The 23,081-nt window shown below is 42.7% G+C and overlaps 1 protein-coding gene across 6 annotated transcripts in view; it reads left to right on the top strand.

Annotated features, from left to right (window-relative positions):
* LOC105492378 (growth factor receptor bound protein 10) overlaps positions 1–23,081 on the top strand; it is a 203,309-nt gene that overhangs the window by 42,286 nt on the left and 137,942 nt on the right. For 3 of the 6 annotated variants that reach the window (XM_011759439.3, XM_011759441.2, XM_071095191.1), the window contains one exon: positions 17,529–17,625. The exons of the other annotated variants lie outside the window; for them this stretch is intronic. In XM_011759439.3, the coding sequence (XP_011757741.1) occupies positions 17,575–17,625 (51 nt within the window). In that variant the 5' untranslated portion in view covers positions 17,529–17,574. Of the gene's footprint in view, positions 1–17,528; positions 17,626–23,081 lie in introns of those variants that run through there. 6 annotated transcript variants of the gene reach the window in all.

The following is a 23,081-nucleotide window of genomic DNA, read 5'->3' as shown; positions in this document are numbered from 1 at the left end:
AGTTTCAATTAAAGGAAGATGGAGGAATGTAATAACATGCGATGAGATTTATGATAAGAAGTACAAACTCTGCTTGAATACCTACATTTAAAGCATTTCATGCTTTCAGAAGTAATAGAGCTGTGGGCCTGAAGACGGGATGGAGGAGAGAAGAGGGTAACATTTCAAAGGTGCCCTCTCTTTGTACTGTTAATGGTTATTTTGATGGATTACTTCATAGACCAACGAGTTGATGACTAGGGGTCCAGAGTGGGCATGATTGATATAGATGATTGCATTAGATGATGATTACCTAGTTATTGCAGTGTTTAGAACCAATGGAAGAAAAATGCTTTGAAAGTGACAAATTCTGCAAATTATACAAAGTTTCTAAGAAAAACTCCTGGAGGTTATTTATAGAAGCTCTGGTGATATAGGATGAATGTGGCCAGAGTAGAAAAAAACCAGTAGAAAAAAAATCTATTTTTATCAAAGCAAAATTATTTAAAATTTTATTTCATAATTATACATAGAAGAATTTTATAACAGTCCAAATTTTGGCCAGGCATGGTGACTCATGCCTGTAATCCCAGCACTTTGGGAGGCCGAGGTGGGTGGATCACTTGAGGTCAGGTGTTTGAGAGCAGCCTGGCCAACATGATGAAACCCTGTTTCTACTAAAAATTCAAAAATTAGCTGGGCATGGTGGTGGGTGCCTGTAATCCCAGCTACTCTGGAGGCTGAGGCAGGAGAATCGCTTGAACCTGGGAGGTGGAGGTTGCAATGAGCCAAGATCGCACCACTGCACTCCAGCCTGGATGACAGACAGAGTGAAACTCCATCTCAAAAAAAAAAAAAAAAAAAAAAAATCAACCTTTTATATAAAATTGACTAACGTATTTGTAAACATCTAGACCGTTTGAGTTTGACAAATTTTGGCATCCTGTAGATTGTAGAGTCTAGACCCATTCCACCCTTTTATAGGTGAGAGAACAAGAGTTTTTATTTAATAAGTCTGTTAATGTAGCACCTCTTTGTAAAGTAAAGGTTCTGATTTCTTACGGCCTTTTGGAAACAAATGTCCTGGTAGCTTTTCCCTGTTTTGAGGATTAGAGAAGTTACATTTTGCACATGTGGGTCTCACTCTTTCTATGAAACTTGATTGTTTTACTTCAGAGTCTTTGTGGTCAAGATGGATATCATTGGCCTTTACCCCAACCGGTCCCTATTCCCGGGGCACTATTGGGTCCGAAGGCCTCAGTCTCCACCACAGCAGCTAAACACTGGGGTTGCTTACATTCCTGAGCCCCAGGCTCCTCCTCAGCGACATTGTTAGGAATAATGAGAAGGAAAACGGAAGTCAGTGCTTAGCTGAGAACCTGGCCCATCATAAATGTTACACAAAGCCTTGTTTTTACCCCCGACCCCATCCTTGGTACCCTGATTTTCTCTGCATTCTCCCAGCCTGTTCTGTGTGCCTTCGCCTCTGGTTTTGTTATGCTGTTTCTCCTACCTCCTTTCTCCACTCCTAATTTCCACCACTGTCCCGAGTTCAACTCTCACATCTGCCGTGATGCCCTCCCCGGCTGTTGTGGTGCCCACTCGTGTCCATCTGCGTGGTACTTGACCTGCAGCAGGCAGGGTGCAGGCAGGTGTGCACTGTCTGATGTCCATCTCTAACACCAGCACATGGCTGCTCCGTCATGGGCCATGGGGCCTCCTCCAGGGTGCTAGGCAGAGAGGAGGAAAACCCGTACCTAGGGCTTCCTTAATTAATCTGAATCCACAGGACCCCGTTAAAGATGGGGGAGGGGTGAGTGATTACGTTCAGTTGTTAGAGCAGATCCACTCCCTCCCCATCCTGAAATAACGGTGTCACTAGCATCAGCAGGCGGGGATGAGAACAATCCTGCCCTCTGGAATTTTCCACCTGCATGCGTGCGTCCTACCTTCTAGAATTTACCACCTGCACGCATGTGTCCTGCCTTCTGTGATTTCCTACCTGCATCCATGCTTCCTGCCTTCTGGAATCCCACCTGTGCACGCGTCCTGCCTTCTAGAATTTCCCACCTGCGCACATGCATCCTGCCCATTCATCATCTCCCACACCTTTCCCATCTCAGTGCCTGGAGATGCCCTCCTTCTACTTGCCCAGGCCAGAGGTCTCCACTCTGCTTTTCTTTCATGCCTCCCACCTGCTAGATTCAGAATGCACCGCTTCTCCCATGAGCATCCACCAAGGTCTAGGTGCAGAATTCTGCTAACTGGTTTCTCAGCTTCTCTCCTCCCAGGCAGCCTATTTTCAGCAGAGAAGCTGGGGTCTCATGGAGCTGCCCTGCTGCATGCTTGCATGCCATTTCTCAGCATTGGAGCAGAACCCTCACAGTGAGTGTGGTGGGTGCCTGCCCAGTCAGCTCTGGGGGTGAAATGGAGAAGGAGGGTGGAGGGAGAAAAATCCAAAAGGGTTGGAGAGAGGGTAAAACCATCTTTGAAAATGCTTCACCCCACTTTTCCTCTTGAGAGCTGCCTTGCTAGATTAAAGGCTCAAAGAAGCACTGGAAGAAAGGAAAACGTTTGACTTCATAGAAAACCTGAACTTGTTTGACTGTAAGAGCCTTCTGGTTTGTGGATTTGGAGGGAACGGTGGGGACTGGCTGTGCTTTGCGGATTTCCTCCTCAAAAGCAGGAATCCCAGCCCCAGGCCAAGTTCAACTACTGTGTCTGGGCTCATGGCTCAGGGATAAGTCGCGTGTCTCTCCTTAGCCTGGCTTCCTCATTGTAGTACCCACCAACAGCGACCATGAGGGTGAGAGTGAGAAGAGACCGTGAGGGAAACTCTTGATGCTTCAAGTAAGTTTCGAGAGAATTTCGCTGCAGAAACTGGGGCTTCAGAGAGACTGCTGATTCGAGGGGTGCGAGGCAGTGGGTTTCAAACATGCTTTGTCAACACTTGCAGAGGGATGCAGAGAGAGAAAGCGCTAGAGCTAGAGGAGGACATGGTTAAGAGAAACGTCCGTTTGCTCCCTCCCTTCCTTCCCTCCTGAAGTGGAAATGCACAGAAATGTTCATGGGCCCAAGGGAGGGAGGACATGGGCAGGAAGAGGTCATGAATGGAGGCGAGAGCACAGAATGGCTCACGCAGGGACAGGCCAGGGGAGCCTTGGGGACTGGGTGGTGTGCAGGCCCTGAAGTGATAGGGGTGTTCTGCAGGAAGGGGTTTGGGGACGCTGCACTGGAAAGGGTGGGGGCAGGAGGTTTAGGGCAGTAGACAGAAAGCCTCTTTTGTGGAGAAAGTGAGTAGCTGAGGGTGAATGAAGATTTGCAGCACAGCAGGGATGGTCTGTAGGTAGTGTTTTTGGTGATTGCCATTATCTTCTTTGGTGCTGCTGAGAAAAGGCCCTCACAGAAGTCCACATAGTTCCTAGGTCTGGCCGTGTCACCAGAGGGTGCCCACTCCACCCTTGTTTCATTAGAGTCCCAGTCTTAGGTATAAAAGAAAAGAAATCGCTCCTTGGTTTACAGGGTTCCATCCTGAAAGACCCATCATAAGACACAAATGTCGTAAGTTGAAAACGCATTCAGCGCTGGCAACACAGTAGATGGTGCCTGATTTAATGACGGTTTGACTCTTTTAATTTTAATTTTTTGATCTAATAATGGTTTGTGTTTTTGGCTTTTTGATGGTGCAAAATCGACAAGCCTTCAGTAGAAACTATAACCCAGTGGTAAGTTGTAAGGAGATTCTCAACTAAAAATGGGGTTACATCCTCATCAACCCATCGTAAGACGAAAAATCCTGAGTTGAATCATTGTCAAGTTGGGAACCATCTGTACAGCTTATCTCTTCCTTGGAAGAAACCAGGCTCCCTCTGGAGCTTGTATGGTTTCACACTGCCACGTCCCACTCTCAGCGGCACCCAGGACAGTGTCCTTACAGCTCAGATACTGGACTCTCAGGCCTGATGGGGAAGAGAGCGAATCACAGGCCTTGTTCAAGATTTGCCAAAAGAATGAGGTTAAGATCTGATGCCACTATCTTCAGTATTTCCTGATTTAACCAGAGAGCTTACTTTAGCATCTAGAAAGTGTGATTAACTACTTTAGCGTCTAGAAAGTGTGATTAATTTTTTGAGGCCTTTAAAAAGTTTTCTTTAGGTGAAAAGACGTCTTCTATGAGTTATTTGGGTTTTATTATGGGGAAAAGTGGTTTACCATCTAGTGTTGATTGGAATGACTTTGGAGTGCATTTAGTTTATAAAGTGTTTAAATCCAAGGGCTGTTTTATAGAGCATCTTTTGTTTTTCGGATAAAGTTCTAGCCGTTTTCCCAACAGTGATGAAATTCAGTATTTTTAGGTAGCAAAGACACATCTGAGTGGTTTTGCTTTTCCTTCCTATTGACTTTATTCCCAAAGGAAGACGGTGCTTCCGGACCAGTGGGGGGTGTAGTTGGTAATGTGTTGTCATGGTAATCGTTCCCCTCTTTGTCTTAATTGATTTGATCTCTTAATTTTTGTTTCTCTTTTTATAGTTTAAATGTACAAAGATCTATTCCTTGGAAGACAGCCAAAGGCATTCAGTAATTTGTAAGAATTTGTAAAATTCAAGTATCAAGGATTCCAAAGGTAGAAACAAATCTTTAATAAATTTAGAAAAATATTAATATATCAGAGAAAAATAAGTTCTTTTAAAAGGAACTCAATTTTAAATCTACATTTAAGTAATATGCATTACAAATTTAAAATTACAGTTGACCCTTGAACAACATGGATTTGAACTGTGTGAGTCTATTTATATGTGAGGTTTTTTTCAGTAATTACTAGAAAATTTTTTGGAGATTTGCAACAGTTTGAAAAATCTTACAACATAGCCTAGAAATACCAAAAAAAATTAAGAAAAGGTTATGTCATGAATGCATAGAATATATGTAGAAGACTCGGCTGTTACTGTAAAATATATACAAATCCATTATAAAAAAGTTAAAGTTTGTCAAAACTTACACAAACACAGACCATACATGGAACCATTTGTTGACAGAAATGTAAAAAAAACCATGAAGGTGCAGTATGAAATCATCACTGCATAGAATTAACTGTAGTACATGCTGCACTTAATTTCATAGTCATGAAATAATTACTGTACTACTGTGATAATTCCACTGTTGCTGTGAGCTCAAATGTTACACGTATACACTTAAAATGCCATGTGATGCTAATCATCTCCATGTGAGAAGCTCCCTTCCCAGTAAATTGCTCATTGCATTAAAAAGTGACCTCTCGTGGGTCTTATGTATTTTTCATGTTTAAAGTAATACCGTAAACTTTGAATAACACAGGGGATCCATACTAGTGAAGCTGGAAGTGCTCCCAAAGAGCTTACTTTATTCTAAGAATACGGTATGTAATACATATATGACATACAAAATGTGTGTTAATGACTTCATGTTATTGATAAAGCTTCTGATCAGCAGTAGGTCATTAATAGGTAAGTTTTTGGGGAGTAAAATCGTATACATGAACTTTCAACTGCATGGGGTGTTGGTGCTCCAACTCTTACCTTGTTCAGTGCTCAGCTGTGTAATGTTTATTCTTCTCTCCCCATCCTTCTCCACAGCAATTTTCTCGGGGTGCATAAAGATAGGATGCTTTGATCTCTGTAGCACCTGATACTGCTCCCTCCCTGCTGTCCTTTTCTTTGACTCCAGCCTGCTGGCCTGTGATGGTTCCATGTGGTTTCTTTTCTTTTCCATGAGGTCCTGTGGTCGTGGTGTTGCAGCGCCTGCGTCCTCATCTGTACGATTGAGGCAGTACTCTGACCTGTTCCACAGTGTGTCTAGACTTCTTTGCGCACGTGAGTTCCTCTTCTCTGCGTACGCCTACCACAGAGCAGGGGTATCCACTCTCAGTGAACGCGGCTTGAGAAGGCTGCGTGTGGAGGTGGCCTTCCTCACCCCTCCTCTTTTCAGGACTAAAAGACTAGTGTTTTCCTCTGGTGAGGTTTTTAGGGTGGAGGGATTCGAGGACCTTCTGCCTGTGGATAGCCTAGGCTGTTTTCTGTGGTTACCTTTGCTCAGGTTTTCTCTTGACTTTCTGGGTCTCAAATCAGTTGGATCACTGCATTAACAGTCCTGGCTGGGCCTTCGTGTCTGTGTGTGGACCACAGCAGGGCAAAAGGGAAGACCTTCTCTCAGACACCAGTGCTAGTGGCGAGGGTGCCTAGAAAGTGAAAGTTAGTTTCTGGTGTCGGCCTCTCCTGGTTCTGAGTAGGATCTCGCTGTTGGGGTTCTGTGCTGTCCTTCAGGACTCGGGCTCTGGATTTGCGGAGAGCAGATCTCAATATTAACTATGCAGCTGTGCAGCAGGAGTGACTGCTGGCCAAGTTACCTGGATTTTTTCTCATCGGTTGAGTGGGGATGGTGCTAGTGTCTCTGCACAGGTTTGTTGAGGGGACTTGATGCTTCCCACAAATGACAGTAGGGATGTGGCCACCGTAAAGTGGCACTGTGCTTAGCAGAGCTGCGTGTTCTGACCTGCACTTACTTTTCAAAGCCATTGAAACAGATTCAAGATCATGTATTGTTTTAAAAAATCTACTCTTTTCTATCGGGAGGCTGACCAGACTACTGAAGTGGAAGGAACTGTAGATGCTTGAATAGAATATGCCACACAAGTCTTTTTCAAACTGCTGAGAATAAAAAATCAAAGGTCATCCTCATACCTGTGGTCACATATAGACCCTTGTACCTAATAATGTGCAGTTGGAAGCAATGAGGTCATGCTTTCTTCAGATAATTAAAATAGCTCTTGAATCTGTGCCTTCTCCCCCTTCTGCCATCAATGCATTGTGGAAGAAAAGCGGAAATTGGTGTTCTAAAAGGCATTCTTCGTATTTGCATAGACCAAAAACCCAAGAGTTTTTTTGTTTTTTTTGTTTTTAAAGACAGGAAGCAGAACAGGCACAGCTTTTAGCTAGGGATCTAGTACTTAGGATTCAGTTAGGGCGTTTTGAGGAACCAAGTATAGTTTTTACTTCAAGCAGCATAGTAGCAGCAGGTTCCCCCTTTCCAGCCCCCAGGAAGTAGGATATGATTCTTCGAAGCGTTACTCAATTTTTTCCCCAATATTTTCCCCCTGCAAACATCATAGGAATGAACAGTAATTTACAGAAAAGAGATGAGTGGTGGTGCTTATCTTTGGAAACACCCGAGGAGCTTATAACAGTATTGCCCCCCACCCCTCCCCATCCTGAGATTCATTTTCCTTGGTCTGGGATGCAGCCTGGGCATGCGGAGTCTTCCCCTCTCCCTCTAGTGATGTAATGTGCAGTCCAGTAGTTGGGGCTAGGTCAGCAGTAGAATCACCCAAGGGCTTGCGGAAACACATGTTATGGGACCCCACGCCCTCCACCGAGTTTCTGGTTTAGTAGGTCAGGGTCTGGGCTCCAGAATTTGTATGTTAACAAGCCTCCGGGTGATGCCCATGCTGGATGTCCAGGGACCATCGTTTGAAAACCCTAGGACTGTAGGATCCTGGTTAAGAGCATGGACTCCTGGACTGAGCTCCGTCTCCTTCTTTGAGTCCCATCACCAGCCCTTGGGCCCTCACCTCAGCACTTCATTTTCCCGTTGTGATCAGTGGGAATGGATGCTGTGGTGTGTGTGTGTGTGTGTGTGTGTGTGTGTGTGTGTGTGTTTACACATAGAAAAATACATAAAAAGCCCTGAGCCAAATGCCTGCTATTAACTGGTGCTTCGGAATCTTTCTTTCCTTCACTTGACAAATTATGGTCATTGATTCGTTCTTCCATCCAAGTCCATTCACTTTCTTTATATTGGTAGCTGGGTGGAGTTGGGTTTTACTCAATTTCATCTTCACTGTTTATATTTTAAGTGTTTTTACTTTAGTTGGTTCTGATTTGGGTATGTACTTTTTTTTGTAAAAATTAACATTTCAGTAATGTTCAAAATTTGTGTCTTTACTGGTGCGCATAAAATTACTGTATGATTACAAATCATTGTATTTCATTGTTTGAAATTTTGTATGTTTTTCTTGACTATACATTTAAGAGATTTGTCGTTTATTATATTTCTTGGATTTTAATAAATTTTGTCATGCTTTGCTTTCCGATTTGTTTTTGACTGTATTTCCCTCTTTCTGGTTCAAGATGGATGGGTTGGTGTTGATTTATTTTGTCTTTATAAAAGATGCAAGTGTCTCATGGTATGAGTTTTTCTTTTATTTCTCTTGCTTCACTTTATTTGTCTTGACACATGGGGGTGTGCATTGTCCTAATTGTCTAGGACTGTATTGTATCTTTATTTCCTCCTTGAACCATTTATTTAGGCCAGAGCTTGTTTTTAATTTTCAAGTGCCTTAGTTGTTTTTTTTTTTTCCTTTTTGTTTTTTTTTTTTTTAAACACATGTTACTAATTTCTGGTTTTCTTGTATTTGGCTGTAGCATGGATCCCCTTGGCACACTGGCCTACAGTCCCTGTCTCAGTGCTGGACATTTGGAGTCCTGTCTGTAGCTGCATGCAGGCTGGGAGGAGGCAGCGTGTAACAGGTTTTTCACTGGGGCCGTGTGTTCTGTAACTCCAGAGAGCTTTGCATTTTTGTAAAATGCACTACTTTTCTTTGTGGTTTAGTATTTTTAAAAAATAATAATTTTGCAAAGGTTTATAAATATTTGCAAATGCCTGTTTTTCACAAATATCAATTAATGCCTTCTCATTACCCATTATTCCAATTTTATTTCTTTGTCCTATATAGTAAACCTGTGTGTTTATTATATAGGACATCTGCAACAACTAGTTTTCCTCGTTTTCTCCTTGAGAGTCTCATAGTTTTTGCTTTTAATGTAAGCTTTTTATCGAAGTGTAAACTTTTTATTAAACTTGCTTCTAATTTTAGATCTATGTATTTTGATATTTTGCTGTTTGGAGGTTAAAGGCCTACTACTGTTTTTATTCATTATCAGTTATGCTTTTATCAATGCTTTTTAATATTTGGATTATTATTTCTTTGCCTCGAGTGACACTGGGCTATCATTGCTACCGTTGCTTTTATTTTGTTTTCATTGTGTTTGGTTTTTATATCTGCTCATTCTGTCTTTTTCTTTTCTAGCTCCCTTTTTAAAGCTTTTCTATTTGCCTTGGGTATTTTTTTTTTTTCATCAGAATAGTTTTGACTATTATTTTGAAAAGGAGAATTGGATGACTGACATTTACTGCTATGTTTTCTCTCTTCTGTTGCAAATTGTTTGGGTTTTGAATAAATGTATCTTCGTCTATTTTCTCTTTGATGTTTAAAGAATTATTAGTTTCTTTTTATGTTTTTATTATGGCTTAGAATGTAAATATTGTTTTCCATTCTACATGTGATTATTTTAATATACCATGAACATTATTCAATTATATTTTTCTTAATAAAGAGTAGGATCCTCTGGCTTTTATGGAAGGTATAGCTTTTTAAACAACAACTCTACGATGATTTAAGATTCAAAACGTCTTTCTAAAATTTTAAATTGAATTTTATTATTTAACCTGATCATCATTAATTATACAACTTACCCTTATTAGTCAGCAAATCTTTCATGGGTCCCTCTTACTATGTGCTGTTCTGGGTATAGCAGGGAACAAGACTGAGTTCTTAAACAAGATGGGGTTTGTGACTGTCTCAAAAGTGAAGCTGTCAGGAAGTGGTTGTTGCCATGGAGAAGATACACCAGGGCCATGAGCTAGAATGGCGTGCCACTTGAATGGGTCAGGTGTGGCAGACACATGACTGTCATCTGAGTGTCTTGCAAGTGGGGGCCAGCATTCTGGGGAAGAGAGGAGAAAGTCTGAAAAACACATTCAACGTAGATTTCCTAAGGAATGCCATAGAATGTTCTAGTAGTGTTAAATGCACATTTTGGATTTGTGGCTAAATAACAAAGGATTTGTGTGGCGCAGTCACATGACTTTCCCTCCAGCCTCACGCACTTCCCGGGCTGGCTAGGTTCCTTTAAGCAGATGAGCTGTGTTTTCTAAGAGAGGGAGTCACAGGAAGAGGTGGCATAAGAGCTGTGGTGTTTGCTGGGAACATTTCTGGCTCTCCTGAGCCAGGGAGGAGAGGAGTGAGGACTGAGGGGTGAAGAGAGAATAGAAAGGGCAAGGCCAGTGCGCCAGCCTCTCTGTGCCCTGGGCAGCACTTGGGTGTGAAGGGGCTGGCGTGGGAGGGGACGTGAGGGAGCGGGCCCTCCAACTGAAGTTGGTGACTCCGATGTTGACCACAAGCCCAAACACAGCCCTGCCCTATTTTCAAACTGTGGGTTTCAACCTGTTATCAGGTCTGAAAATCAAGTTAGTAGGTCATGAAAAGCGTTTTTAATAAATACAATAGAACAGAAAAGGAAATATGAGAGTGGATTGTATGGGTTCTTAGCATGCACTTAGCACGTTGCCATGTGTGATAAGCCACGTGCCATGTGGGATAGACAGGGTGAGCATGGATTGGTCACAGATGTGTCATTTGGTCACCTGCTTACTGGCATTGCGTTAGAAGATGTCCATTTGACTCTCTTTTCAGGTGGGAGGGTAAACGCTCTACAGTTTAAATCAACGTAAACATAATTTGCAATTAACTGTGAGGTGAGGGCTTAAGAGTATCATCTACAGTCTGCCAGACTCTAGATTTCAGTTAGGAACACCCAGTGTACTTTTCAGAGAAAGTGTTATTGGGTGCAACATTTTTCAAGTTTATGACAATTGTATCATTTTAATTTAACTAGTACAAGTTGCCCTAACATGGAAAAACAAAAAACAACCCATATAATCAGAAAAACAAAGACCTTCAACTTCAGCTGCTGGATCCAGAAGTGCAAATATTGGCATTGTTAAGAAAAATGTTGACTTTAGAATGAGTAAACTTTTGACTCTGCCTGAACGATTTTTCTGAACTATAGTCTAATAAAGAAGTTTAAGCTTTATCATGAAGATTATTTAAATTTTCATTAATTAAAATAAACAGATTTTTATGCCTTATTTATAATAGTAATCTTACAAAGGAGGGTTTAACCTTCAACATTAAAAGGACAATGTGAAACTAACACAGCAAGCCAAACTTGTTAGTAGGCCCTTTTAATCAAGGGAAGCAAAAAGACAACAGATATTGATACAATTTCTTAATCATCTGACAACGGTTAATGAGAAAGTCATTAGTTATTATAGACATAAAGCTGCTATCTATCTACTGGCTTATAAAACTATTCCTCGTTATCTGTGAATATGAATCACATATTTTGATAAATCAGCTGATGATTTAGAATCTGAACTCTTTACAGTACCACAGTAGATTATGCAGTTGTATAACTGTAGGATGTTCAGAAGTGAGCTTTTTAGCTGGGCATGGTGGTGAACTCCTCTGGTTCCATAAGTCCCAGCTGCCTGGGGGCTAAGGATTGCTTGAGCCCATGAATTTGAGGCTGCAGCGAGCTTTGATCACACCACTGCTCTTCAGCCTGAGTGACAGAGGGAGACCGTGTCCCTTAACATTCCAGGTATGTATATACCACATTTTGTTTGTTGTCTATTGATGAATTATCCATTAACTCAGTAGACACTTGGGTTGCTTCCACCTTTTGGCTATTGTGAAGAACGCTGCTATGAACGTGGGTGTAGAAGTACCTGAGCCTCTTCCACTCTGCTTAGAAGTGGAGTTGCTACTATAAGCTTAGAAGTGGATCATACGTTAATTCTATGTTTAATATTTTTGAGGAATCACCATATTGTTTTCAACTGCAGCAACACCATTTTGCATGCCAACCAGCAGGGCTCAGGCGTTCCAGTTTCTCCACATCCTCACCAATACTTGTGGTTATTATTTTTGATATCAGTCATCCTAATGGGTGTCAGGTGGTATCTTGTTGCAGTTCTGATTTGCATTTCTGCAATGACTAGTGATGTTGAGGACCTTTTCATGTGCTTTATAGCCATTTGTATGTCTTCTTTGGAGAAATGTCTATTCAAGCCCTTTATGCCTGTTTAAATTAGGTTGCTTATGGTTTTTGTTGTTGAATTGTAGGCATTCTTTATTGTAGTTGTCTGTTTTCTTTTTTTCTTTTTTTTTTTTTTTTGAGATCGAATTTTGCTCTTGTCGCCCAGGCTAGAGTGCAATGGCATGATCTCGGCTCACTGCGACCTCCGCCTCTGGGTTCAAGCGATTCTCCTGCTTCAGCCTCCTAAGTAGCTGGGATTACAGATGCCCGCCTCCATGCCTGGCTAATTTTTATATATTTAGTAGAGATGGGGTTTCACCATGTTGGCCAGGCTGATCTTGAACTCCTGACCTCAGGTGATCTGCCTGCCTCGGCCTCCCGAAGTGTTGGGATTACAGGTGTGAGCCACCACGCCGTGCCTAGTCTATTCTTATATTACTATCAAGAACTACCTGAGACTAGGTAACTTACAAAGAAGAGAGGTTTAATTGACTCACAGTTTCGCGGGCTATACAGGAAGCGTGGCTGGGGAGGCCTCAGGGAACTTCGACTCATGGTGGAAGAGGAAGGAGGTTCATCTTACGTGGCTGGAGCAGGAGAAAGTGTGAAGAGGGAGGTACTACACACTTTTTTAAACAGTCAGATCCCATGAGAACTTTATCATGAGATAGCACTAGGGGGATGGCGTTACGCCATTAAAAACCACCCCCGTGATCCAGTCATCTCCCATCGGGCCCCCTCTCCAGCGCTGGAGATTACAGTTCAACATGAGATTTGGGTGGGGACAGAGCCAAACCATATCATTTATATATTCTGGGTTTTAATCCCTTATCAGATAAATGCTTCGTAAGTATTTTTTCCCATTCTATGTGTCATCTTTACAATCTTTTGATAGCGTCCTTTGATGCACAAACATTTTGAATTTTGGTGAAGCCCAGTTGATTTTTTCTTTTGCCTGCACCTTTGGTGTCGTATCTGAGAAATCATTGTCATATTTAATGTCTTCAAGATTTTTCCCTGTCTTCTAAGAGTTTTATAGTTTTAGCTCTTACGTTTAGGTCTTTCATACATTTTGAGTTACTTTTTGCTTATGGTGTAAGTTTAGAGTCCAGCTTCATTTTGTTGCATGCTGATGTCCGGTTTTCCTAGGACCGTTTAAAAAAAATTGTTATTTTATTTTTAGTTTTTTGAAACAGTCTCACTGTTGCCCTGGCTGGAGTGTAGTGGCGTTATCACAGCTCACTGCATCTTCAATCCCTGGGCTTAATTGATCCTCCTGCCTCAGCCTCCCAATTAGCTGGGACTATAGTGCACATGACCATGCCTGGCTAATTTTTTTAGAGGCGGTGCTTCACCATGTTGTTCAGGCTGTTCTCAAACTCCTGGGCTCAAGCAATCCACCTGTCTCTGCCTCCCAAAGTGTGGGGATTACAGGTGTGAGGCACCACACTTAGCCTCCAGAACCATTCATTTGTTGAAAAGACTGTCTTTTCCTCAGCGAACAGTCTTGGCATCCTTATTGAAAATCAGTTGATCATATATGTGAGGATTTATTTCTGGGCTCTCTGTTTTATTCCTTTGGTGTATGTTAGTTCTTATGTTATTACCAGACTGTTTTGATCACTGTAGCCTGGTAGTAAGTTCTTTTGTTATTGTTTGTTTTGTTTTGTTTTGTTTTGTGAGATGACGTTTGGCTCTGTTGCCCAGGCTGGAGTACAGTGGCGCAATCTCTGGCCCGCTGCAACCTCCACCTCCCAGGTTCAAGCAATTCTCCTGCCTCAGGCTCCCAAGTAGCTGGGATTACAGGCACATACCACCACACCTGGCTTATTTTTGTAGTTTTAGTAGAGATGAGGTTTCACCATGTTGACCAGGCTGATTTTGAACTCTTGACCTCAAGTGATCGCCTGCTTCGGTCTCCCAAGTGCTAGGTTTACAGGCGTGAGCGACCATGCCCAGCCGTTAGTAAGTTTTGAAATCAGGAAATGTGAGTTCTCTGTGTTGTTCTTTTTCAAGATTGTTTTGGCTGTTCAGGTCCCTTGAGAAGCCATATGAATTTTAGGATGGCTTTTTCTTTTGTTTTTTGTTCTTTCTCTTCCAGTTTTTTTTTTTTCCCCGTGTAGTTTACTCAAAAGGCAAACAAAAAATCTTTCATTGTCACAATATTATATAAAATCTTTTTCAAAAGAGAAAACCAAATTTCATGTTTGTATTAGTGCATCTTTAATGCTAAAGCTACTTTTTAATAACATTTTATAAATCTATCTAGTTTTAATTAGTTTTAGTTTGACCACAAGGTAGGATTTTCATAAACTTTTTAGAGCTCTTTACAATTTTTCATTGAATAGCAGATCAGTTTTTTTAAGGAAACCCTGTTATTCAGACACATGGGCCCACATTCTGGCCCTGCATCTGTGTGCTTTCATTTTAATGTTCAACCAACAGAAAAACCTAAATCATCCCCTTTAAGTCTTAGCCAGCTTGCTTGCAGAACTTTACAGGATCAGCCCTTCACAAACCCTCAGCTCTGTTTCTGCAAAAAAAATGCCAGTAGGATATTGATAGGGATTGCATTGAATCTGTAGATTGCTTTAGGTAGTATTTCATCTTAACAATATTAGTTCCTCCAACACAGCATGTCTTACCGTTTATTTATGTCTTTATTCTTTTAGCAATGTTTTAGTTTTCAGTGTACAAGTAGTTCACCTCTTTGATTACATGTATTTCTAAGTATTTTGTTATTTTTGATGCTATTGTAAATGGAATTGTTTTCTTAAGTATCTATTGGATTGTTCTTAATTTATAAACACAAATGGTTTTTCGTGTTCACTTTGTATCCTGTACCTTTTTGTTGAACTTATTTACTAGCTCTGATAGTTTTTTATTATGGAATATTTATGGTTTTTACATATAAGATATCATATATCATCTCTGAACCTTGATGATTTTAGTTCCTCCTTTTCAGTTTGGATGGCTTTTATTTCTTTTTCTTGTCTCAGTGCTCTGGCTAGGACTTCTAATACTATGTTAAATAGAAGCGGTGAAAGTTGGCGTCCTTGTCTTATTCCTGATCTCAGGGGAGAAGTTTTTCATCTTTCACCATTAAGCATAATGTTAGCTGTGGATTGGTTACGTTTTATTAGAGACCAGAGATAGCCCAGCCCTCTTACTGTATCTAACTATAGTTTCCTTGTCCCGAGGAAACTGTTCCACTGGACTTATGGGACACACATTTTCCTGGCTGAGAAGCAATCTCCTTTGGCAAATACTTACAAAGGTGATATTTAGGTAATAAAACTGGCATATTAAGTGATATTTTTGACAGTCTTAACACACATTAAGTTTGAAACTTCAGGGAGAAAATAAGAACATATTTCAATATGTTGAACACATCCAGGAATTCCAGAAGGTGTAATAGTCACGGCCAGTGGGTCTGCACGGGTGAGCTGGGAGACTGGGAGATGACCACAGCAGGGAGGCGTGCGGCGCATGGGCAGCCTGGTGGGATGCGGCAGAACCGTCACCCAGCGGGCAAGGTGGCCAAGAGGACACTCCTTCCTCTCCCAGGCCCTCAGAGATGTGGGCGAAGGGGAGAGAAACAGGTCCCTGCAGGTAGGGGAGAAGGCAGAAGGAGTGTTCAGAGATGGGGCTAGGACATGGGAGGTGGTGGGGTAAGGTACAGAGTGAGGAGATGCACAAGACTGTGTTTGCTAGTGTGGGAGGCAGAGGCTGCCTGGCTGCCCGCGTGAGACACCCTGGCGTGGTCCTGCGATCTGGCAGCAAATGATTTGGGGCACTGGTCCACATGGAGGGCTAGGGGTGATGGCCTGTACAGTGAACCCACACCTATATGTGTATGAAAATAAATATATATATATTTAAATATATAAATATTTATATTCATATGTATTCAATATATAAAACGATTTATTTTAAGGAGCTTGCAAGTCTGAAATCTGCAGAGCAGGCGGACTGGAAATTCACACAGGAGTTTGCTGCAGTCTTTAAGCTAAATTCTTGTTTCCCTAGGAAATCTCAGTGTTTGCTCCCAAGGCCTTCTGTGGATTGGGTAATGTCTCTGTTAAGGGTCATTTCCTTTAAGCCAAGTGATTGTAGACATTAACCACTCCTACAGAATACCTTCATGGCAACAGCCAGACTAGTGTTTGGCTAAGTGACTGGAAATTAGAGCCTGGGCTATTGACGTGTAACACCAGCTACCCCGAGGACAGGCTGACTGCGAACTGGGAAAGGCTGAGGCCTTAGGGCTGCTGGTTGTGGCAGAGGCAAAGGGTGGATCCTGGCCACAGTTCTCACTCAGTAGGTTGGGGACATCTGAGCCAGGTCGTGGACGTGCTGCCTTCATCGTGCCAGTACTTCCACTGCTCTCGACCGGTTCCTTTCAGCCCCAGCAAAGTGTTCTGGGACCATTCTTTGGTGATTTGGGGGATTCTAGAGAAACTCTTGCAGAAAACATGGTTGGTAGTAAATTTCACAGATCTGGGATGCTTCTGTTCCTTTTCGCTGTGATGAGAATTTCGTAGTGATTTTATATTTTGGGTTTGTGTTAGTTTAGTAAGACTGTCGTAACAAAGTGCCACAGACTGAGGAGGGGGCAAGGGGACTTAAACAGCAGAAATCATTTTCCCACAGTCCTGGATACTGGAAGTCCATGATCAAGGTATCAGCCGATTTGGTTTCTCCTGAGGCCTGTCTCCTTGGCTTGCAGATGTTCATTTTCTCAAGGTGTCCTGACATGGTCTTCTCTCTGTACAAGTCTGTGTTCTAATATTCTCTTCTTATAAAAACACCGCTTGTATTAGATTAGGGCCCACCCTGATCATCTCATTTTAACTTAATGACCTGTTTAAAGACCCTGTTTCCAAATGCAGTCACATTCTGAGGTACTAGGGGTTAGGGCTGCAGCTTAGGAACTTTGGGAGGATATAGTGCATCTCATAACAGGGTCTTGTCTTGATTTTTGTTGTTGTTATTCTGATTGTTAGAATTAATATCCCTCATTTTATTCGGTACTAGGTGCCGTGGCCTGCAGGGGAGTGTGTGTAATGAGTTTGTTGGGTTGAATGTCCACTGAGAATTCCGACTTGTTCTATGGCTGGTGGAGCTAGTGTTCACTCAAATGTTCCGTGTCCTGGCCCCGAACACACACATAACCCCTTCCGGGCTTCTTTGGAATTTGTCTGAATCCCTATTTGTGAAAGCATGATGCAGTTTGCAGGATGTTAATAGATGCTATAGGGAAGAAGGGTGAGGCAGTGCAGAGGAGTGCTGGGAATGTGTGAGTTAAATTTAGAGGATCTGATGTCACCCTCACCACTCTGGGCACCCTTCTACCCCACAGACTTTTGACCTCACAGATGACCTCTCAAGGCCCCATAGTTGGGGACCATCTCTGCATGTCAGCAAAAAACTGGCGCCCCGAGCAAGTGTCCTTACTGAACCTACAAGCTAAGGCCAAGAGCTGCCCATTCAGACACGTCACACTTGAACCAGCCATAAGTAGTGGATTTTTTTTTTTCTGGCTTGGCTTCTCACAGTCTGTCTTTATTCCAGGTGCTGCTGCGCAGTAAATGTAATTTGAAGAAGGCAGAAGGAACCCATGGCTTTAGCTGGCTGCCCAGATTCCTTTTTGCACCATCCGTACTACCAGGTATGGGCGAGCACATATATCTGATCCTGGCCCGATGGTGCTGGTCGAGGGCCAGGGCACACATGTTGGCAGCAGCCATGGATCGTTTCTGTCACTCTCAGGTCACCAGGACACGCTGGAACAGGGGCTGGTGACAAGTCCCATGATGCAGAGACCCACTGCCCTTTCTGCCTCGGTCTTCTGTGTCTTGCTTTGCCTTGTAAGATAGCGCAGTCATATTCCTGTTTGACTGTGCGTCCTTTTCTAAAAGAGTTTGGTTGTAGTACAGAGTTGCCCACTGAGATCCAGGCTTCCATGTTTGGAATGAAGCAGGCACTGTGTTTTTCACCTCCTGGGTTGGGCCAGACACTCCTGATGACAGGTTCTGCAGTGATGGTGGATGTCAGGACACTCACCTGGAGTCATGTGCTCATGGCATGAGGGAGTGGGAAGGAGAAAGGGCTTGGTGTCTTAACAGGTGTTCTAGAGGGAGTCCTCTCCACAGATTGGCTCTTTCCTTTCCTGAGAGCCCCAGGTGGAATTTTGTGGGAGAACAAGTTCATTTCTGTTCCTTCACTTTCTCTGGCTCTTCTTCATGGGCTGCTAGAACAGTTTCATCTCCAACTTCCCTTCATCTTCTGAAACAGATTTTATTTGAATTGCACTTGGCGGTGTAGATGGATTCATTTTTAGGGGATGGTCTTTGGTTCTTTAGATTTAATTCGCGAGTCCTGATTCATCCTTAATCGTGCTTTTGTCATTGGAAGTACTTACACCGTCTCTTCCAGGCCTGTGACTTTTCGGCTGGAGCAGTCCTAGGTTTGGAAGTCCTTTCATATGCTCTGGCTTTGGTCAGGTTTTTGCACTTCTTTGAACTTGTTATTTTCTCTCTTAGTCTGTGAAGTCTCTTTTTAGCTACTGTGATGAGAAATTGCCTACAGCATTATGGCTGCAAAAAGATGCCTTTGAACATTTTTTTTTTTTTTTTTTTTTGGTATCTAAGTGAAACAAACCTTCGAAGAAAGGCCGAAGATTAGGAATACCATTCATTCTAATCATCGAATGTGACACAAAGCCAAAATTGGTTACAAGCCAGAAAAGAGGATTAAAACCTTGGCGAACTGTGAAGTTTAGTGGTGACCCCTGGGTCTGTGTAGTTCGTGAGCTTTGCAAAAGGCATCTGCCTCTGCCTCTGCATAATTGTTTTCTTGTTCTTTAAGAGGCTGTGGTTGCCTCCCCCCATTGATTATAGCTCTGTGCTGCACCCACGGGTCACGAGTCCAGTTCTCGTGTGGCCAGTTAGCGTCAGCTAGTTGTCCAGGCCCGACTGCACCCCTCACCCCTGCCTGCTGCTTCCTACTCAGTCCCAAGAGAGTGCAATCAGTGAGCTCCAAGAACAACATCCCCAAGGGAAAGGCTCTCTGAGGTCACTTTAGTAGTGCTGTCCTCGGCTGGGTATAGAATACGCTTTTAGGGCCAGATAATGGCACAGAAGTTCTGTCAGCGTCCCCTCCCTTCCTGGCATTTCCAGTTTCCTGCTGGTACCTACAGAAGTGGCAGATGTGCAAGCTGAGTCAGTTCCTCCCTTGATGGCCTTGTTAGGTGTTTGTAGTCACCGATGCCCCAGGCTGCTTTCCTGGAGCCAGGAAGCCAGGAAGGAAGGGTGGACATCCCTGCCATGTGCTGTCATGTTTTGGGGAAATACTCAGTGCCTCTCAGGGCCATTTGAAAGCACTGTCTTACTCTTTAAAAAATCTAACAGCAAGACTTGGCAGCATATGTCCCTTGTTCCTGGAAAATAAGATGACAGTTCCAGAATTTCTCAGAATGCGGGGTGATTTACAATGGGTTCCAGTCTTGAGCAATCTGCGATTGTATAATAATAATTAGATAAATCTCTCCAGAGTTTTATAGAGAAAAATTTATTCTTAAAACCTTCAGCATACAAATAATTTTCTAATTCTAGCTGTTCGCTTGCAGCAGTGGCTTGGGTTAGATAGGTGGTTCCGTCCGTGAGTCACTGATGTGATTTTTTAAAATATGCATATTAAGCACCAAAATTATTGTATGCATTTAATCATCCTGCTGTTGGAGGGCAGCAGTTGGCGAGGGGTTCTGGCAAGGTTGGGGATGACCCACTTCACTTTTAAGACTTAAGTTTTTTCCTTTAGAACGTGACACATCATAATTCTCTGACCTTGGAGAAATCCTGCAACTTTCCCTACCGCAGTTTCCATACAGAGGTTTTGGTAGAAAAGGGTTAATGGTATCCGGGTTGTGGTGGGGATTAGAGGAAATACGTCTAAATTACCCAGCGCCTGGTCATCCTTTAGAAGCTGAGTCAAGGGCTGTGATCTTTAATTCTTTGGATCTTGGTAGAGCACCAGCCAGGTGCCAGGCACATGTTTTGGGCTAGGGAGCCAGCTTTGAGCTCAGCAGACAGATCTTTGGGGCTCCTGCATCCCAGTGGAGGAGACAGACATGGAACAACTGGCAAGTGAGATAGTTGTGAATAATGATACTAATTCTGAAGCAAATAAAATGGGACAATGGGAGAGAGAGGGCCGGCTGCCTTGGTCTTCGGGGGGGCTCTGTTAGTAGGGTCCTGTAGCTCATTGTCTGCAACTTTAAAATCAAAAAGTCTGACGCAAGAAGTTTCTTCTTATGCTGCGGCAGAGTCCAGTGTGGTCTGTCCAGAGCTTTGCCGACCACGGGGTCTGCCCCGGAAGTGGGATGGGGTTTATGGGGCTCCCTCTAGGCCCTGCACATCTGTGTTCATTGACGTGGACACTGTGTTATTGTTCTCCCTTCCCAAAAACTCTGAATTCTTAACCATGTCTAGCCTCCAGGCTTTTGAAGAAGGGATTATGCGCCTATGACAAAAGTTATGGTAAATAAAAGCAACATTTATTATCTTTCAGAAAAATGCAAAATAGGAAGTAAAATGCGCTTGGCTACAAACGTCTGTACACAAAGTTGAACTGAGCATTAGAAATGAAACACTTGCGTGTGAATTTTATAGAGGTGATTAAATTTACTGTTGAATTTCCAAAAGCAATATTTTTATTTTCGTAGTTTCCTGATTTCTGAATTAGAAACAATCATGCTTAGAAATCAGCTGTCTTAGAAACTCTCCTTGCCATCCTGCCCTTCAGAGCCTCGGCTTTTGGTGGAGATAGGAGCAACAATGTTAGTGCACATACACGTCGTCCAGCCCCAGGACGCCGCAAGGTGTGTGTTGTGGTTCCATTTCAGTGCTGTGTCCCTGAACCTTCAGGTGGGGAACCTGCTCTTTCAGTGCAGGGCTTGATGAACTGCAACCTCCTTTTGCAAATAAAGTTTTATTGGAGGCTGGTCGTGGTGGCTCACGCCTGTAATCCCAGCACTTTGGGAGGCAGAGCGGGTGGACCACTTGAGGCCAGGAGTTCGAGACCAGCTTGGCCAACATGGGGAAACCCCGTCTCTACTGAAAATACAAAAATTAGCCAGGCGTGGTGGCACACGCCTGTTATCTCAGCTACTCAGGAAGCAGAGGCAGGAGAATCGCTTGAACCCAGGAGGTTGAAGTTGCAGTGAGCCAAGATCTCGCCACTGCATTCCAGCCTGGGCGACAGAGCAAGAATCGGTCTCCAAAAATAAAATAAAGTTTTATTGGAACTTGGCCGTTGGTGTTTGTATCGTCTATGGCTGCTTCCAAGCCCCATCGGCAGAGTTGGGTAGTGTTTGACCCTTCACAGAAAAAAATTTTTTCTGGGACACTGAATGCTAGAATGAACCTTTTTGAATGGACAGAGGCTCAAGGGGGCCTCCTTGTATCAGCTCATCTCCTCCCCATTTTCTGGGTTTGAAACAGTCCTCAGATGAGACTTCATCTGCTGATCACGTACAGCTTTGGATTTTTCTGTTGGGTGCCCCAGATTCCTTAATCTTTTGGCAGTGCGTGGAGGAGCTAAAAGATGACATCATCTCTAAGAGTTGATTGGGCTCAGTTCCTGGAAATGAATGCCATTCCCAAAGTCTGTCACTGTTGTTATTATTATTATTATTATTTTTAGTGAAAGAGTGATTCTATAGTTTTTCATTTTTAAATACTACACCCCCCATCCTTTGGCTAGGGGACATTTTATTAGACTACACTTTCTTTAAGAAATTTGTTGATAGTACCTGCCACTCTTAACCCTTGAGGTGGGAAGTTACGAAGATCATTTGAAATGTCTCTCTTTAAATTTTGTTTAACTGTTCCAGCTGATAGGACATTTACCTAAAATGGTTTTCCGAGTAATTTAAGGTTATGATTCTGAACTTAGGAATGGCAGCTGTATTATGGAGATATTTTGTGAAGTAAAACAGGCAGTATGTTGACTACTGTTCCCTTGCATGGCTCTAAGCACGGTGTTTAAATTCTCCACATTTCTTACATTTTCAGCATCATTGTGGGAATTGGAGGACACTTACATAAAGCCTTTGGCATTGTGCTTAGCACACAAAAGACCCTGCTAAATGTGAGCCACTATTTGGATGAGCTGGTATCTGATTTTTTTTTTAAGAGTGTAGAATTATTTTTAAGAATGTAAGTTTTTTTTTTTTAAAGTGATTTGTGTGATACTTATGTAAATTTGAGATTATAATCTTTTAAAGTCTTTAAAATCACCTGAATATTCACTTCTAACAAATAGATGGCGTTTGGTTTGGGAGAATACTCATCGATTTGTCTAATTGCTGTTTACTGGCTTTTATTTAAATCCTAGGTAGTTAATTACATATTAGTAAATAGTTTATAGTTTCTGTAACTTACAGAATCAGTTGAAAACTCTATTTTTAAATGTTCTAAGTAACTTTCACTAATTTGTGAACAGTTGATTGGCAGACCATGGCTGGGTATTAGGGTACCAGGTGATCAAGATGTCAACCCTGCCTGCAGGGAGCTCCCAGCCCTGGAGGAAGACAGACAGCTGCAACAACCGCCCATGGGCTGCAGTGGCCTGGGATGCTGTCAGTAGTGTGCTTTGTGCAGACAAGTAGAGGGGAGTGTGATGAATCCCCCACCCCATGTCATTTCCTGCTAGAACTGTTAAAACTTACATATTCAACAGCCTGTAAGCTGACCACTCAGAGGCTGCCAGTGGGGAAAAGATTCAGCACTTCCTGTGTACTTGCCTTGTCTTCAGCCTTCCACCAACTCTGTGAATTGGGTACCTTCATGATACCTATTTTATAGATGAGAAAACTGAGGTTTTTGCTATATGCTGGTCATCATGCTGAGGACTTTCCTTGGATTTTCTCTCCTGCCAACCCTACGTGGTGGGGACCTTCATGTTGTCCCCTTTACAGATGAGATTATCAAAGCAGAAAAAGGCCATCTCTCCTACTGAGTAACAGAGGTACGTTCGTCCCTGTGAAGTGTGCGTGTGTTTAATGTTGGTGAGACTGAGGAGAACAAGTTTTTGTCCAAATGCCAAAATCTCCTCCTCAGAATT

The sequence above is a fragment of the Macaca nemestrina genome, chromosome 4 (assembly GCF_043159975.1).
Source record: "Macaca nemestrina isolate mMacNem1 chromosome 4, mMacNem.hap1, whole genome shotgun sequence".
Classification (NCBI taxonomy): Eukaryota; Metazoa; Chordata; class Mammalia; order Primates; family Cercopithecidae; genus Macaca; species Macaca nemestrina.
The sequence above is the reverse complement of the archived record's forward strand: the minus strand, read 5'-3'. Positions and strand labels throughout refer to the sequence as shown.